Below are 17,407 nucleotides of genomic sequence, written 5' to 3' on the forward strand. Positions count from 1 at the left end.
ATGTGTATTCAAGCAAATTCATAAAAATACTCTTCTTGTACCCCTTTCCATGGAAACAGTTCTTACCTTGTCTCCTTTCCGTGATAATGTTTTGGAGATAGTTCTCCACCTGTATACAGTACACCAGAAGCATCACAGGAGTCCATTGTATGACCGTGCATCCAGATTGTCTCCAGTCTTTCGCTGTTTTAAAAATGATGCTACAGATGAACTTGCGCATGGTCCTTTCACGCATGTGCGAGTCCAAGCAGTGACAGGGCTACAGAGCCTACATTCTCTCTCTGTGTGTGAATCCTCATCCGTACAGCACCTTTGTGCAATTTGGAAAGCTTCTTTTCAACCATCAGCCTGAAACTGTTTGTAACAAATGTTCAAATCTACATTGTCACGGTGTGAATGGCAGCCCCTTTGCCAGATGTCCTTGTGCAGTGCACAACCTGCCCAGCTGTACACGGCAGCCCCGTGCTGCCCTCTGGGCCACAGGCAGGCAGCTAGCTGAGGCCCTCTCCTTCTTGCCCACTGCAGACCTACTCCGGCCTTTTCTGTGTGGTCATCAACCCGTACAAGCAGCTTCCCATCTATACGGAGGCGATTGTGGAGATGTACCGGGGCAAAAAGCGCCACGAAGTGCCGCCCCACGTGTACGCGGTGACTGAGGGGGCCTACCGAAGCATGCTCCAGGGTGAGTGTGGGGCTTGGGCTGCTGGAGGTGCCTCTTCAGTGGGGACTGGGCTGGGGGTCAGGATCAGATGACAGGTCAAGGATTTCAGACACTGTGAGGCTTCTTTGTGGGGCAGGAGGTAATACAAATGGAGGGCCGAGTGGGCAAGGCTCTGGGTCCTACCAGACAGGCCCCTTTTTATCTGTCTCTCTGTTCACCCCTTCCCTCAACAAGTCTCATTTGGGACCTCACTGTTGCCAGCTCTTGCAAAAATTCCTCTTGAAACAATGATTCTTAAGAGTGTTCATTCATTCAACATTTATATTGTTGACATGATCTACATTGTCATGGGTGAATGGCTGCCCCTTAGACAACGGGCAGCATGGGGTCGCTGTGTACAGCTGGGCAGGCTGAGCACTGCACAAGGATGTTCGTCAGAGGGGCTGCCATTCACCCCATGGCAAGGTCGATCAGTTCTGGCAAAATTCCGTAATTCCCATGTAGTATTCATACTACACTCATTAGATATTTATTATGTTTTCATACATACATATATTTATATAAAATACCTGCAAATACCTGCATTATGCGCTCAAACATATTTATATATAATGTTTTTATAGTCACATTATAAATTTGTATTTAGTCAGAGGTAACATTTTATTTGGTTATATAATCTAATTTGTTACATATTTTTTATACTAGTTACTATGACTTAGGAATAAATGTTCAAGAAAATAAGAGTGAGTGCCTACTCTGGGTTAAGCACTTTTCAGGGATGAACACATTTAACGTCACAGCCACCCTATGGAGGAGGTGTGCTCGTTATCCCTGGTTGCCAGATGGGGAAACTGAGGCATAGAGCAGCGCAGTCACTGCCCACCATCCCACTGGTGGGTCAGTGGCTGAGGTAGGATTCGAATCCAAGGCCCCCAGCTGCTGCTTGCGTGTAGGTCACACTGTGTATCATGTCCTCGTCCTGGGCTGGGCACTGTGAGTTTTGACATGTGACCCTCCTGGATTCTAATACCTGACCCCGACTCGGCCTCTTGCTTGCTGTGTAACCCTGGGAAAGTGGCTGTCCCTCTCTGAGCCTCAGTTTCTTTTCTTTTTTTTTTGGCCACACCATGAGGCTTGCAGGATCTTAGTTCCCCGACCAGGGATTGAACGTGGGCCCCAGCAGTGAAAGAGCCGAGTCCTAACCACCGGACCGAAGGAAATCCCCCTAAGCTTCAGTTTCCTTGGCCTATAAAATGGAGACAACAAACTCCAACTGAACAGAATGTAGTTCATTCAAGAAACTTCAATTTGAGCCCCTACCATGTTCCTCCTTGTGCTGAGCATGTGAAATTCAAAGACATGAGAGCAAGATTCTGGATCCCAGGTTCAGCCCTGGATACAAAACAGGCCACAAAACTGTATTATATACTAGCTGGTATATTAAAAAAAAAATTGTTTTTGAAGATTCTTTCTGAGTTCTGACTATGGCCCTGTGAGGTAGGGGCTGTTTTGAGCCCCATTTTTCATCTCAGAGATTCTTTTTTTTTTTTCTGGCCACGCGGTGCAGCTTGCAGGATCTTAGTTCCCCGACCAGGGATCAAACCCGGGCCCCGGCAGTGAAAGCACCAAGTCCTAACCACTCTGCCCCATTTTTCAGACGGGGAAAGTAAGGCACAGAAGACCTCAGAGACTGACGCAAGGTCACACAGCAAGGCGGGGAGGTGGCTGGGCCTTGAACCCATGTCCATAGGCTCCCAAACCAGGCTGCTAACTCTGAGGCCCTATTGAATGCAGCCCTCTCTCTGGCTTAAAACCACCCAGAGACCTCCTGTCCTCCTGAAAAACCATCCAGACCCTTTAACCGTGGTCTCCAAACCCATCTGCATCATCTCCAGCTCTGCCCCCTCCCCCAGCCTCACTGGCCTCCTTGCTGTCTCGCGAACATCTCCAACTTGGTCCCACCACAGGGCCTTTGCACTGGTTGTGCCCTCTGCCTGGAATGCGCTTTCCCTGCTTCCTCATCCTTTAGGGCTGAGCTGAAATAGCACCTCTTCTGAGACGCCTTCTGGCCCTCGACCCCTCCCCTCAGTCACTTCTTATGACTTTAGACCAGGGCCTCTCAATCCTGGCTCTGTTGACATTTGGGGCTGGATGATTCTTTGGAGTGGGGGGTCATCCTGTGCATCATAGGATATTAAGCAGCATCCCTGGGCTTTGCCACTAAAGCTTGTAGGACAACCCTCCCAGGTTGTGACAACCAAAAATGTCTCCAGACATTGCCAACTGTCAAATCTTCATTTTTAGTTTATGGGGGTTTTTTTGGTTGTTGTTGTTGTTATTGTTTGTTTGTTTGTTTTGCTTTGCTGCATGGCTTGCGGGGATCTCAGTTCCCAGACCAGGGATTGAACCGAGGCCACGGCAGTGAAAGCCCAGAGTCCTAATCACTAGGCCACCAGGGAACTCCCCTAGTTTATGTGCTTTTACCCCCCACTCAAGCAGATGCTCCATGAGGGCAGGGACCTTGCAAATTCCCACTGACACTTAGTAGGTGGTCAGTGTGCATTTGTTGAAGGGTTGTGTCAGGCCCAGGGTGAGCGCAGGAGGAGATGGTGGGGACTGAGCTGTGCTCTCTGCCCTCAAGTTGGGCAGATGACCCACCAATGGGCCACCAGTCACCATAACTACGATTCTGTGGCCTGTTTTCTATTAGAGGCTGAGCCTGGGGTCCAGGATCTCACTCTCCTGTCTTTGAATTTCACACACCCAGCATAAGGCAGCACACGGTAGGGACTCAAATTGAAGTTTGTTGAATGAATCACATTCTGTTCAGTTGGAGTTTGTTGTCTCCATTTTACAGGTGAGGACACAGGCTCAGAGAGGGGTAGCTGCTTTCCCAGGGTCACACAGCAAATGAGAGGTTGAGTTAGGGTTAGGTATTAGAATCCAGGAGGGTCACATGTCAAAATCCAAGCTTTTCCTTAGCCCTTGGGAAGGATTTTGAAAAGAGGGTGGCCAGTGTCTCGCTGGAGAAATCCTCCCAGGTGACACGTCCCCCTCTGTCCCCTACAGATCGTGAGGATCAATCCATTCTCTGCACGTGAGTAATCCTGAAGGACTTCCTGGAGGAAGCGGGGTCCCGGCTGGGAGTGGCTCTGCTCGGAATGGGCGGGGCTTACCTCGGAACATTGCTGACCCTTTTTGTTTCCCTTTGTGCCCCGCCTTAGCGGGGAGTCTGGGGCTGGGAAGACAGAAAACACCAAGAAAGTCATCCAGTACCTCGCCCACGTGGCATCATCGCCAAAGGGCAGGAAGGAGCCGGGTGTCCCGGTAAGTGACCTGCCTTGGGAAGTATTCTGGACCCTGCCACCAGCAAGGCCCCCTCCATCTCAGGTTCTGCTTCCCCCCCAACTAACTCCCTGCCTCCTTCATGGAGGGACACAGTTGTGGGCCTTCTCCTGGCTGCCCATGCCCCCTGCGTCCCTACTGTGTGCCTGATATAGTGCTGGGAGCAGAGGCAGGGTAGACACAAAAATGTGAAGGCCAGTCCTTGGCCTCATTGGCCCTTGGAACAGCGCCTGGCACACAGTAGGGGCTTACATTCCAGAGCATCCACTATGTGTCAGGCCTGTTTAGGTTCCGGCAATGCCCAGGTTTGCTCTATAAGTGAGCATTTATATAGTGCTAGTCCCTTTGCTTCTGTTACTGTAACACTCCAGTGAGGTGGGTATGGTCCTCCTGCGTTAAAGACGGGAAACCAAAGTCACAGCTGGGGTGAACTGGTTGTCTGACGCCACACACCCAGGAAGGGCCAGCCTGGGTTCAAACCCTAGGTGCTGTGGGTACCCCACCCCCCGACGCCACCCCACTCCACATGGCCAGTTTCCCCAGCCCCTCGTCTCTCCGCCTCACCCCACCCACCACCTGAGACCACCAGTTCACCTGTGTGTCTGTCCACGTTCCATGTGCTGTGTCCTGGTCCGTGTCCCGGTCCGTGTCTCGTGTCCTGTGACTTCCTCAGGCCTCCACCAGCACCGTGTCTTATGTGAGTAGCGGGGAATCACCTCGAGTCCTGTCACCCCTAATACCACCTGGGTCACCCCAAACCACAGTCTTCCCGGCAGACAGGGCCCCCTCAGGCACTGGTGGTCACCCCTGCCAGGAAGCCACATTGCCACTTATGGCAGTCCTGCTGTGCGCACGCCCAGCCCCACACTGTCATTTCACGCAACCCTACTGTGTGCACACCGCCCCCCCCCCCACCCCACTGTTGCTTATGGAAGCCCTACTGTATGCACACACCTAGGGCCCATGCTGCCATTTAGTGTGGTTCTACCGCACATGTGCAGACCCCAACCACACAGCTGTTTCTGTTAGCCCTACTGTGTCTGTGCAGACTGGCCACAGATCCCAATGTGAAACAACCCAGAGGCCAAAACTACCATTTATTGTTGATCTGCTAAATATATGTAGACAGAGCCCACAGACACCGCGAGTTCACACAACCCACAGACCCACACTGACAGTTATGGTAGGGTTAATGTGTACACCCAGCTCAGGCTAGTGTCTGAGGGCTCACAGGGCATTTAAAGAAATAGTTGGTGTCTTTGAGAGCCTGGCTAGGAAAGAGGGGAAGGGGATTGCTGTTGACTGAGCACCTACTGTGTTCCTGGCTCTGACACCGAGGTGGCTGTAGGGAAGTTCAGAATAAGATCCCTACCTATGGGGGTGGGGGGAGGGATAAATTGGGAGTAGGGTATGAAAAGATGCACATTACCATATATAAAATAGATAAACAAACAACAAGGATTTACTGTATAGAACAGGGAACTATATTTAATATCTTGTAATGAACTATAATGGATAAGAATTGGAAAAAGAGGAATATAGCTATATACGTATCTATGTATAACTATATTTTGCTGTATACCTGAAACTAACACAATATTATAAATCAACTATACTTCAATTTTTAAAAAAGGTTCCTGTCTTAAATAAATAAATAAATAAATAAATAAATAATCCCTACCCATGGATCAGCCTGACTGGGGGAGGAAACTACCAAACTGCTAAACAGTTTGAAGCACCTCACATAGATGGTATAGATTTTTCTTTAATTCTACAAGTGATACATGAGTACATATTCACTGTAACAGCAACAACAAAAATCAGATAAAGTGAAATTCTTCTTTCCTTCTCTCAGTCCTCCTTCCTTGGAGTGTCTTATGCTGTTGACAGTTTGGTGTGTATCCTTGCAGACCTTTCTCTAAATGTTTACAGACATGTGTCTATCCTTATAGAAACAGGAGTCCTGTTTTGTGGTGTGCTTTTCCCTCAATTTATTTTTTATTAATGGGATCACACCGTAGGTATTTTCCTGCAACTTGCTTTTTGTTTTGTTTTGTTTCCACCAACAATGTATCCTGGAGATGTTTCCTCAGATGTTTCCTCGTTCCCTTCACAGTAGACTGAAGGGCAAGACCCAGATGCGGAAAAGCAGGCACACACCCGGACACGCAGAGGCCCCTCACGCACAGACACTCAGCCAGCTGTGACACAGACCCACCCCCGCTTACGGCTGGGCCAACCCCCCTCCCCCCACTGACGGGTTATCCCCCGCGCCCCTGCAGGGTGAGCTGGAGCGGCAGCTTCTTCAGGCTAACCCCATCCTGGAGGCCTTTGGCAACGCCAAGACAGTAAAGAATGACAACTCCTCCCGATTTGTGAGTACTGTGGCAGGGCGGTGCCTGGGCCTGAGCCAGTGAAACAGGAGCTGGGAGTTTAGGAGGATGGTGGAGGGGAGGCAGGGTGTATGGGTCTGTTGAAGGAGGAGGGGCCTGGGGGCCGTGGCTCCTAGGTCTGAGGGATGAAGGAGCTGGGGACCTGGGTCCCGAGGAAAGAAGTCAAAGGGGCCTGGACCTTGAATTCCCCTGGGAACTGCCCCCCGAACTGGAACCTCATGATTGGAGCGGGGTTCCGTGGAGGGAGAAAGCAAGAGGCAGCCCTGGCTCTGGGAGGGGTGAGTGTGGGTTGGCGGTGCTCTCTAGGCCCACGGGATCCTTGGCTAAGTCCCTGCACCTGCTTCCCTCGCAGGGCAAATTCATCCGTATCAACTTCGACGTTGCCGGGTACATCGTGGGCGCCAACATCGAGACTTGTATCCTCTCACCGCCCGGAGGGGTGCCTGGTGGGGGGACGAGGGGTGGCAGCCAAGGAGGGTGGCTCTTGGGATCTCACCGCTTACGGAAAACAGGCGTCCACACCCGCCGGGAAACCTGGCTCCCTGCAGCTCAGAAACTGTGCCTCAGTTTCCCCCTCTGCAGAAGGGGAAGGATCCTAGAACCTCAGGAAGGGACAGAGGCAGCATCTCCACATGAAGGGAGGAGGGCAGGGCCTCCCGGAGCTTTTAGGAGAAGGCCAGCCCAGCCTCCTGTGGGCCGGAGGGTCGGCTATGACTTAACCGTAGAGGAAGGTCGTGAGCGCAGGCGGCAAAAGGGGAAGGCGTGTGGGGCTGAGTGGGGGGGAGGGCAGCGCCAGCTTCCAGAGGCCTTGCCCCGCGGAGTCACACAGGACGCGCTTAAGTCCCAGGTACGCCAAGACGTGTGAAATGTTTTCTACCAGGCACGCTCATCAGAGACTCCGCGCCCAGGGTTTTGACTGGGGGCTGATCGCATAGGCACCCTCTCCCTGGCACGTACCCAAATTCCAGAGTCCCCCGAAGGAAAGTGGGTGTTCAGAAGAAACCATGTTGTTTTGCACAAACAGTTTAGGTGCAAGGAGCCCCTCCTATCAGCCAAGGAAGGCTGGGAACCCTCCCGAAATCCAGATTCTGAGACACCAGCCAGAGGCGGGCCTTGCAAGCCAGCTGACTCAGGCCAGCTGTGTCAAACCTTTCCCACACGTGCTCGGTAGGAATTTAAAAGATAAAACCCAGAAGCTCCAGGAGCGCGGAGCTTAAGAGAACGAGCGAAGAAATCACACCCACCCACGTTCGAATCCCAGCTCTGACGCTTTGAGGTTCTTGAGCACGTGATTTGACCTCTCCGGGCTTCAGTTTCCCCCTCTGTAGAAGGGGAAGGATCGTTGAACCCACCCTGGAAGGGTCTGAATTGAGGCAGCTTCTTAGCGTGGCCCCTGCCACATCGTACGCACTCAAGCATGAGCTATCTGGGAATCCCCCGGCGGTCCAGTGGTTAGGACTCGGCGCTTTCAGTGCCGAGGGCCCGGGTTCAATCCCTGCCTAGTCGGGGAGCTAAGATCCCACAAGCCGTGTGGCACGGTCAGGAAAAAAAAAAAAAAAAAAAAAGAATGAGCTATCATTATTAGCAATGAATGATTCAGTTAGCAGTGTCCTTATAGTGTTAATATTGTTAATAATTGTTCATTGCAATGTGGTTGATATTCATAACAAATCATATCCCCATCCCCGCGGTATCTAAGCCCACTGTTCCCCGCGATAATCTGGGGGAGGGTTGAGAAGCAGTGTGTAGGTGAAGGGTTTTTCCTGAGAGGGCTTAGGGAGTAAGGAAACAGGGATCTCGCTGTCAAGCAGCTGGGCCCCACGGACTCTGCTGCCTGCCACCTGGTAACTTCTTCCTTGGGCTCAAGGCCTCGTGTCCCCTGCTGCCACCAGCTTCTGATCCCCACACTTTCTGCGGCCCATCACCCCTCTGCATCACGGTTCCTGCTCACACAGCTTCTTAGAGCTCACGGCTCTCCCTGCCCCATCCATCCTGCCATCCCAGGCCTCCACGGACCCCGGAGTCTTCTCTGCCTGCTTCCAAACGCTGACTTTCTCCCATCCGCACCCCCCATCCAGTTGGGGCTGCCCCCACCAGGCACGGCTCTCCTGCCTGGCTGTCTCTGCCTCGGGGCCGATGGCCAGCCTGTGGTCATTGGTGCTTGCGGGGCAGGTGCCACCCCCGGGGTCAAACAGATGGATCCTGGGCTTGGCCTGACCCCTCACACCAGCATCAGCGTGTCCAACATTTCTTGAGGGTTTACTGCGTGCCTGGCAGGGTCTTGAGAACTCTCCGTATGTTAACTCAGTTCCTCGTCTCTGTGACCCTGTGAGCAGATTCTGTTACCATCCCATTTCACAGAAGAGGAAAACGAGGCCCGGGGCTGTCATCACCCAGGGTCGCACAGGTCGTGCGTGCTCGCTTCACCCCACGTTGCCCTGTGGGACCTCCTCCCATGGGTCCTCCCCGTCTCACCCAGGCAGGTTAGCACCCCAGAGTTTTGGGTCGATGGTTTGCAGTCCATCTTGGGCGAGGCTCCCCAAGGCAGGTCCTGCATTATGACAGTTGTGCAACGTATGTGCTCGGTGGTCCATGAGTGTAGGACACAGACGGCTACACCAATTATCAGGTGTTTTATCTTCCTTTAAGGCGTCTCGCCAATTTTCAGTGTGTAAACGTGCCGTGTGGCTTTCCCAGAGGGAGAAGCTGAGAGCCCCAGTAGTCATACGGGGAAACTGAGGCTGGGAGGGTCATGACAGCAGGAGGTATTCTTATCCTTGGTAACGAAAAACCAGTCACAGCTCCAGTGTTTGACACATAATAACTCACTTACCCCGACAGCACCTCATAGACTCATGGACGGGTGTTAGTATTGGGCCCCTTGCCCAGATGAGGAAACTAAGGCTTGAGGCTTAAGTGACGTATGTCCAAAGCCACTGGTCCAGTTAGCGACCAGGTCGCCGGCCGGGGCTATGAGTGACTCCACGGTTCCACGGGATAGCAGGGGGGTCCCCTCCATGCGGCACCTTGACCCGCCCCCCACCCAGACCTGCTGGAGAAGTCGAGGGCCATCCGCCAGGCCAAGGACGAGTGCAGCTTCCACATCTTCTACCAGCTGCTGGGAGGTGCTGGGGAGCAGCTCAAAGGTTAGTGTCCGATGGCTCCCCAGCCCTCCCTGGGGTCTGGGTGGTAGCCGCGTGTGGGCCCCCTGGGGCGGAGGACGTGGGAGGCACTAACCTTTGTCAAGCACCTGCTTTGTGTCAGGCTTCTGCTGGGTGGTGGATTCTCTCGCCTCCCGGATCCGACCACCCGCGGTTTCTGCTGCCTCTCGACCCCCGCCACCCCCAGACTCTGCTGCCCTCTGGTTTCCGCTGTCTCCTGGGTCTTGCTGATGCCAGCTACGTGGCCACGTGTCTCCTGCCCACACTCACTTCTCTCCTGAAACTCCGGGGCTCTGCTTACTCCAGCGGGTGCTGTAACAACTCCAGCTTTGCCGTCTCGTGGTCCCGATGATCGTGGTTTGCGTGGCTTGTAGCCTCCTGCTGCCTCACGGCTCCTGCCTTAGGCTCCTTCTGTCTCCTGCTCCGCGCTCCTCCAGCCCTCTGGCTGTGAAAACGCCCCAAGGCTGTCTCCTCTACAGTGGCCCCGCTGCCCTGTGGCTCCCCGTCATTCTGGCTTCTTCCGCCCCGTAGCTTGGGCCGCCTCCCGGCCCCTCCGCACCCAGCCTCCTGCTCACGGTGGCTTCCGAGCCCTCTGCCACCGACCCCTCCTGTCCCATGGCTTCTGCTAACTCAGGCACCCGCAGCCCTGCTGCTTCTGCCAGTGGGCGGCTCCTGCCTTCTCTGGGCAACTCTGCGACTTGAGAATCTTTATGGAAGGAGGGAAGAGGAAAGGTCTGATATGTGCTAAGTACCCACTTCACGCCCGGCCCTTGCCACCAAACCCTTGAAGACTGGATCCCCACTCGTTTGACAGAGGAGGAGACCGAGGTTCCTAGTGGGGAAGTGATGCTCTTCCTGGGGTGGCCATTGAGGAAGCCGGGACTTGAGTCTGACTCTACAGCTCATTCTTGACCTTGGCCTCCACCCGTTGTTCCTACAGCCGACCTCCTCCTGGAGCCGTTCTCCCACTACCGCTTCCTGACCAACGGGCCATCATCCTCTCCGGGCCAGGAGCGTGAGCTCTTCCAGGAGACACTGGAGTCACTGCGGGTCCTGGGATTCACCCACGAGGAAATCACCTGTGAGTGAGCCGTGAGCCCAGAGCCCCCCATGAAGGATGGGGGTGGACACCTGGCCATTCCTTGCTTGGTTTGAAAACTAAAACAGGGAACGGAGGAAGGAGGAAGCTTTAAATAGGGGATCGGGAAGGACACACCGAGACGGTGATGTTTGCGCAAAGGCCTGGAGAGCCGAAGGTGTGAGCATTGGTGCTATCTGGGAAGAGCGGTCTAGGCAGGGGGAAACAGCGCGTGCAAAAGTCCTGAGGCAGGAAAGGCGTGGCATGTTTGAGGAATTGAAACTTCTCGAATGGATTCAATTAGTGGATGACCCAGGGGAGTGGGGAGATGGAGCCACAGAGGCAGGTGGGGCCTCCAATGCCAGCCTGAGGGGCTGGGATTTGTCCTGAGGGCACTGGGGAGCCATGGGAGGGCTGGGAGCCGTGGAGGAGCAGCTCTGGGCCGTGTGGAGGATGGACTGGAGGGCAGGAGGAGGCTGAAGCGAGGGTGCAGGGAAGACCCTGCCCCTGGCCCAGGGTCTTCCTTGGATGGTCTGGGCTCGGGGGGCACTGGGGTGAAATACTCAGCTGATTATCCGTGTTCTGCTGCTTTGTCCCCCACCTTTCTCACCAAACAGTACATTTTGACAGTAGTTCCATTGCAGTACTGTATTCGTTTGCCAGGGCTGCCATCACAAAGCACCATAAACCGAGTGCCTTAAACAAGTGAAATTGATCATCTCCCAGGTCTGGAGGCCAGAAGTCTGAGATCAAGGTGTTGGTGGGGTTGGTTGGTCCTGGGAGAATCTGTTCCCTTCCCCTCCCCTAACTTCTGGGGGTTTCCTTGTTAGAAGCGTCACCTGATCTCTGCCTTCAGCCTCATGGGGTCCGCCCGCCTCCCCGAAGCATCTGTGTGCAAATCTCCCCTTTGATAGGACACCCGTCATTTTGGATTAGGGGCCACCGCCCTCCCGTGTGATCTCATCTTAACTTAAATAATTGCAGCGGCAACGACCCAATACCCAAATCAGGTCACGTTCTGAGAGGTCCCGGGCGTTAGGATTTTAATGTATTTTTGGAGGGAGTAGCGGGACACGATTCAACCCATTACGTGCACATTGCGGGGGAAATCTCAGTCTTTTTTCCGGCTACCTGGCATTTCATTGTCTGGATGAATTGTGATTCCTTTCCCCAGTCCCGTGGAGACCCTGATTTTCAGTTCTGAGCGGGGCCGGGCCTGGGTCTCATTCTCCTCTGGTCTCCGGGGCTGCGGAAGGCCTCGGGAGCCACTGTGGGCTCCAGGGCCGATGGGGAGGGCTGGAGACCCAGCGCCAGGTTGGCTGTCCACCCAGGCCGCGAACAGGCCAGCGTCCTCAGGCATATTGACACAAGGTCCCAGGCCTCCCTGCTAGATTTCCCAACCACGCGTTGCGTAACCGCCCTGCTCCTCCCTGGGCAGCTGACAAACAAATTCAGACGGAGGCCACAGTGGGGGCCTGGGCCCCTCAGGTACCGCCTGCCCTCCTGACACAGGTCACCTCAAGTAACCCTCCTGCCGTGTGGTGGGCGCGGGTAGCATCTCTGATTTTTCCAGTCCCGAAACAAAAATTTTGCAGCACCGTCGGCGTGTAGTGACATAATCTGAATATGATCAAAGGTCATCGTGTGAAAACCGAGTCGCCCCGGGCCCCTCTGAGCCCTAGTTTTCCGCTGTTAAGCTTCCTGCATCTCCTGCCAGAAATATTTCAGACATGTAAGAAAAGACACACATTATTCTCCAGCTCCAGGGCTGATGTTCAGCTGTAATGTTGATCAAAATGTTACCGTATTTCTGGGACTTCCCTGGCGGTCCAGTGGTTAAGACTCCGCCCTTCCACTGCAGGGGGCATGGGTTCGATCCCTGGTGGGAGCACTGAGATCCTGCATGCCCCCTGCCCGCCCCCTCCCCCAAAAAAAGTTACTGTATTTCTCTCTTGATTTAAAAGTTCCTGCTCAGTGGTTGATCCAGATGGGCCCCACCTCCCTGACCTTCCTCCCAGGACTGGCTCAGAGGCACCAAAGAACAATGAAAACACCTGGCATATCAGGCCCCACACGCTGGCCTGGGTCCTGGGCGGCACTGGGGTAAAACACTCAGCTCATCGCCCCCGTGCTAGCGTGTGCTTCGTCCCCTACTTTTTCCACCAAACAGCATGTTTTGGCAGTTGTTCTGGTTTTGTAGGTATAGGTGAATTTCAGGTTTTTCTGTGGTTGCAGAAGGTTTCACTGTTCAGATGAACTGTGATTCTTGCAACCTGTCTGTCCCTTGCAGACATACCCTTCGGGTGACTGCACCCTATTGCTGTTGGAATCAAAAAGTGCCAAGAATATCCTTATAAGTAGATCTTTGTGTTCATGGGTGAACAGAGCTGCAGGATCAGTTCTTAAGCCACAAAATGCCGAGTCCAAGGAGAGGTGCAATTTTTTGTTTTATCCAACTTTAACGGAAATTTAACAGCTTTATTGCGATATCATTCACATACCAAAACATTTACCTATTTAAAGTATATGTCAGGGAAATCCCTGGCGGTCCAGTGGTTAGGACTCCGCGCTGTCACTGCCAAGGGCCCAGGTTCGACCCCTGGTCGGGGAGCTAAGATCCCGCAGGCCGTGTGGCGTGGCCAAATACAAGCCAGTGGCTTTTAGTACCTTCAGAGCTGTGCAGCCATCCCCACAATCAATTTTAGAACATTTTCAGTGACCCAAGAAGATAACTTGCGCCCCTTTGCGGTCGTTGGCCGGTTTTCCAATGCCAGCCCCTGGCAACCACAGATCTGCTTCCTGTGTCTATGGATTTGCTTATCCGGGACCTTTCATAGAGATGGAATCATACAATATATCATCCCTTGTGGCTGGCCTCCTTCCCTCGGCATGTTGGTTTGAAGTTTCATCCATGTGGTCGTATGTATCCGTGCTTCCTTCCTTTTTACTGCTGAATAATTTTGCTTTTTACCTTTTTCTTACGGAACCTTTCAAACAGGTATGCAAGTAGAGAGCAGAGGGTCGTGAACCCCCCACCCCTCCCCCAGGAACCTGGCACCAGATCCAGCAGTTACGGGCTCATGACTTCTTGGCTTTCAGCTCTAACCCCCAGCCCCTTTCCCTTCCCCCAACCCCACTCTGTTTTTTTTAAATTGTACTGAATCGACCTCGCCGCCGTCCAGAAGGTGGCGCTAGTTTCCAGTTTCTCCCACCCTGTCTCTGGAGCACCTGTTCCCCCCGACGAGGTTGCCAGCAACCACTGTTGTCAGCTTTTTTGCTTTTGCTGGTGTGGCAGGTGGATGGGGTCTCATAACAGTGTGATTTTGTGTCTCACTTCCAAGGAGTGGAGCCAGCCGGTCACCTTTTTTCTAGACTCTCCTTTGGAAGAAAGAGGAGACAGAGATGGGGAGTTCCCTGGCGGTCCAGTGGTTAGGACTCGTAGGTTAGGGATGGCCCTGGGTTCGATCCCTCGTCGGGAGACTAAGCTCCCACGAGCCTCATGGCGCGGCCAAAAAGAAAAAAGGACACAGAGGTCCAGGGAGGTGGGGTGTCTGCCCTATAGGACTCACTGCCTTTGGTGAGGTGGTGGTGGAACCCGGGTCTGACTCCAAAGCCAGCCCGTGATCCGTTTCCAGAGAGGCAGGTGGGCGCCTCTGGGTCGCTTGCCCACGGGAAGCCCAGGGCAGAGAGCGTTCGGGGCCAGTGGAAGCAGGACCTCCACCCCCCTCCTCACTTCCCATCCACGTTGGCGCCGTCAATGCCGCCAGGGAGGTCGAACAGGCAGCCTAGCAGGCAGGGAGGTGAGCTGCTGTTCATGTGAGGCCGTCGTAGCCTCGCCAGCCCCACGCCTCCGCCCGTGCAGGTCGGGGCTTGCTTACCGCCGCCGGCTGGGTTGAAGTCACCAGCCAGAGCTGACTGCCAGCCCCTCAGGCGTCAGGTTCACCGGGTGCTTGGAACCCACGCAGGTTCCGAAGCCAACCGTAAAAGGCCACTTTAAAGGCCACCGGGGGAACTCGAGTCTGGGTCAGGTCTGAGCTGATGTTAAGGATGAACGGTCATCCAGTTTGTTAGGGGTGATGATGCCTTGTGAGTCTGTCAGGAGACGTGCTCATTTATTGATCTTTAGGGAGGTGCCTCGCTGCCCTGCCACGAAACCTCCCAGCGTTTCTGGGACTCTCTCGGCTGTTCCCGACACCCCAGCCCCCTGATCCCCCGCCCAGCCCCTCCCACTGGCCAGCAGGGGAAACCCAGGCCCAGGAGGCCACGGGCTCGCCCCAGGTCACGCCTCAGTAATGCACCCCCCCACCAGTTAACTCTTGGCCATTTGTTCCTTCGTATATCGATGCATTCAACACATGATGGAGTCTGCGGGCCAGACCCCTGCAGACGCTGGGAGAAATGAACCGTGACCAAGACAGAACAAGCCCCTGCCCCCTGAAGCGCTGAGACCCAGGGAGCATCATCAAATCACACAAGTGGGTTAAAGTTCATCCCGTGCAAGAGTGATGGCTGGAAGGTGCAAGGAGCAGTGACTGTGGGTCACGGGGGTGGGGGCTGGCGTCTCGGAAGGGGCGGGGCAGCGCCTGGAGGAGGCGGCGCTTGGCTGAACCCTGATGGTCAGGCAGGAATTAGGCAGGTGTAGGTGGTCCGGGACCACCTCTTTGGGGAGGGAACTCCCCGGGCAAAAGCCTGGGGGCAAGAGAGAGTGTCAGGTGTTGGCGGAGATGAAAGAGGTTGGCCTGGCTGGTTGGAGTAACTGAGGGGACCCGGGGCTGGAGCAGGTGGGAGGATTGGGGACAGGGTGCCGAAGACCTTGATAAGGGATAAGATTGAATCCCAGAAGTAGTGGGGACTGTGGAAGGAATTCTTCCCCCCAAAGTGGCAAGCTGGAGTTCATTCATGAACACATTTATGGAGTGCTTACTGTATGCAGAGGATGCAGTTAGAAGGTGAATAAGGAACAGATACTTTCCACAAGGAGTTACAATCCTGATGGAGATGGAGAGGAAAAATTCAGATTTGTTGCACACCCCGGCGTGCCCCGAAAACTAGACCAAAACCTTTCTTCTCTGGGGGACTAGAATTCATGGACCGTAAAATTGGCCGTTGTCAAGTATACAGTTCAGTATTTGTAATATATTCACAAGCTGGCGTGAATCATCACTGCGATTTCACTGTCTAATTTCAGAAACTGAGTCTTTTCTCAGCAGTGATCTTTTTTTTGACTACATTTCAAAGGGTATGAAATTCAAAAAGAACTAAAAGTCTATGATCATTCCAGTGTCCCGGGCTCCCAGCAGGCCACCCCTGTTAGCTGCTTCTTGTGTGTCCTTCAGAGTAAGCCTTCTTGAAGCTGTCAGGCCAGTGACCAACACCCCTCCCCCTTCTGTTTTCAGGGATTTTTTTAACCTCTTTTTTTAAAAAAAATATTTATTTATTGGACTGTGCTGGGTCTTAGGTGAGGCACGCGGGATCTTCGCTGCAGCATGTGAGATCTTTTTAGTTGCGGCATGCAGGATCTTTTAGTTGTGGCATGGGGAATCTTTAGTTGCGGCATGCAAACTCTCAGTTGCAGCATGTGGGATCTAGTTCCCCGACCAGGGATCGAACCTGGGCCCCCTGCATTGGGAGCGCGAGTCTCAACCGCTGGACCACCAGGGAAGTCCCTAACCTCTTTATTTTGAATAATTTCAGATTTACAGAAAAGTTGTAGAGTACACAAAATCGCTGCATACCTTCTCCCAGATTCCTCAAGCATTACCATCTTGCCACATCTGCTTTATCCTTGTCTGTCTTTCTAATTACTTGTTCTGAGCTGTTCGAGAGTAGGGGTGTAGCCCAGGGATCCCTTCACCCTTCGTATTTCTGATGACCACCGTCACAAATGACAACAAACATAGTGGCTTATAACAACACACGTTTATTCCCTCACAGTTCTGGAGGTCAGAAGTCAAAAAAATCAGTCTTACTGGTTAAAGTCACGGTGTCAGCAGAGCTGGTCCCTTCTGGAGGCTCCGTGAAGAATTCGTTTTCTTGCCTTTTTCAGCTTCCAGAGGCCACCTGTATGCCTTAGCTCGTGGCCCTTTTCTCCGTCTTCCGAATGCATCACTCTAGGGACTCCCCTGGTGGTCCAGTGGTTAGGACTCTGTGCTTTCACTTCCAGGGCCTGGGTTCGATCCCTGGTTGGGGAACTAAGATCCCGAAAGCTACGCGGCACGGCCAAAAAAATTGAAAAAAAAAAACCCAAAATGCATCACTCTAACCTCTGCTCATGTGGTCTTCCCCCTCTGCCTCCCTCTTCTAAGGACGCTTATGATTACATTTCGGACCCACCTGGATAATGCAAGATTAATCTCCCGTTTTAAGATCCTAAATTTCATCACATCTGTAAAGTCTATTTTTCCCTGCAAGGTAACATTCACAGGATTCAGGCCGTGGACATTTTGTGGAGAGGGGGCATTACTCATCTTACCGCCCACCGCCCCCCCCCGCCCCGAATCTGTCTGTGCTTATTTCCTAAGAACATTCATTCTCTGACACAAACACAGTACAGTATCATCATTAGGAAATTAACATTGGCACTATTAGTACTATTATCTAATCCACAGACCTTATGCCAACTGTCCCAATAATGTCCTTTATAGCAAAAAGAAATTTTTTTTAAGTTAAACACATACACACACACACACACACACACACACACACACACACACACACGGCTAAGCCACGCCCCCGCTCTGGGTACAAGACCCACCCCCCTATAATACCA

The 17,407-nt window shown here is 53.2% G+C and overlaps 1 protein-coding gene across 1 annotated transcript in view; it reads left to right on the forward strand.

The window, feature by feature from the left end:
- MYH14 (myosin heavy chain 14) overlaps nt 1-17,407 on the forward strand; it is a 98,526-nt gene that overhangs the window by 9,896 nt on the left and 71,223 nt on the right. The window contains exons 3-10 of the mRNA XM_055079201.1: nt 526-682; nt 3,731-3,758; nt 3,886-3,988; nt 4,680-4,703; nt 6,289-6,381; nt 6,752-6,815; nt 9,447-9,545; nt 10,501-10,641. Coding sequence (XP_054935176.1) covers nt 526-682; nt 3,731-3,758; nt 3,886-3,988; nt 4,680-4,703; nt 6,289-6,381; nt 6,752-6,815; nt 9,447-9,545; nt 10,501-10,641 — 709 coding nt within the window. The remainder of the gene's footprint in view (nt 1-525; nt 683-3,730; nt 3,759-3,885; nt 3,989-4,679; nt 4,704-6,288; nt 6,382-6,751; nt 6,816-9,446; nt 9,546-10,500; nt 10,642-17,407) is intronic.

This window comes from Physeter macrocephalus, chromosome 17 (genome assembly GCF_002837175.3).
Source record: "Physeter macrocephalus isolate SW-GA chromosome 17, ASM283717v5, whole genome shotgun sequence".
Classification (NCBI taxonomy): domain Eukaryota; kingdom Metazoa; phylum Chordata; class Mammalia; order Artiodactyla; family Physeteridae; genus Physeter; species Physeter macrocephalus.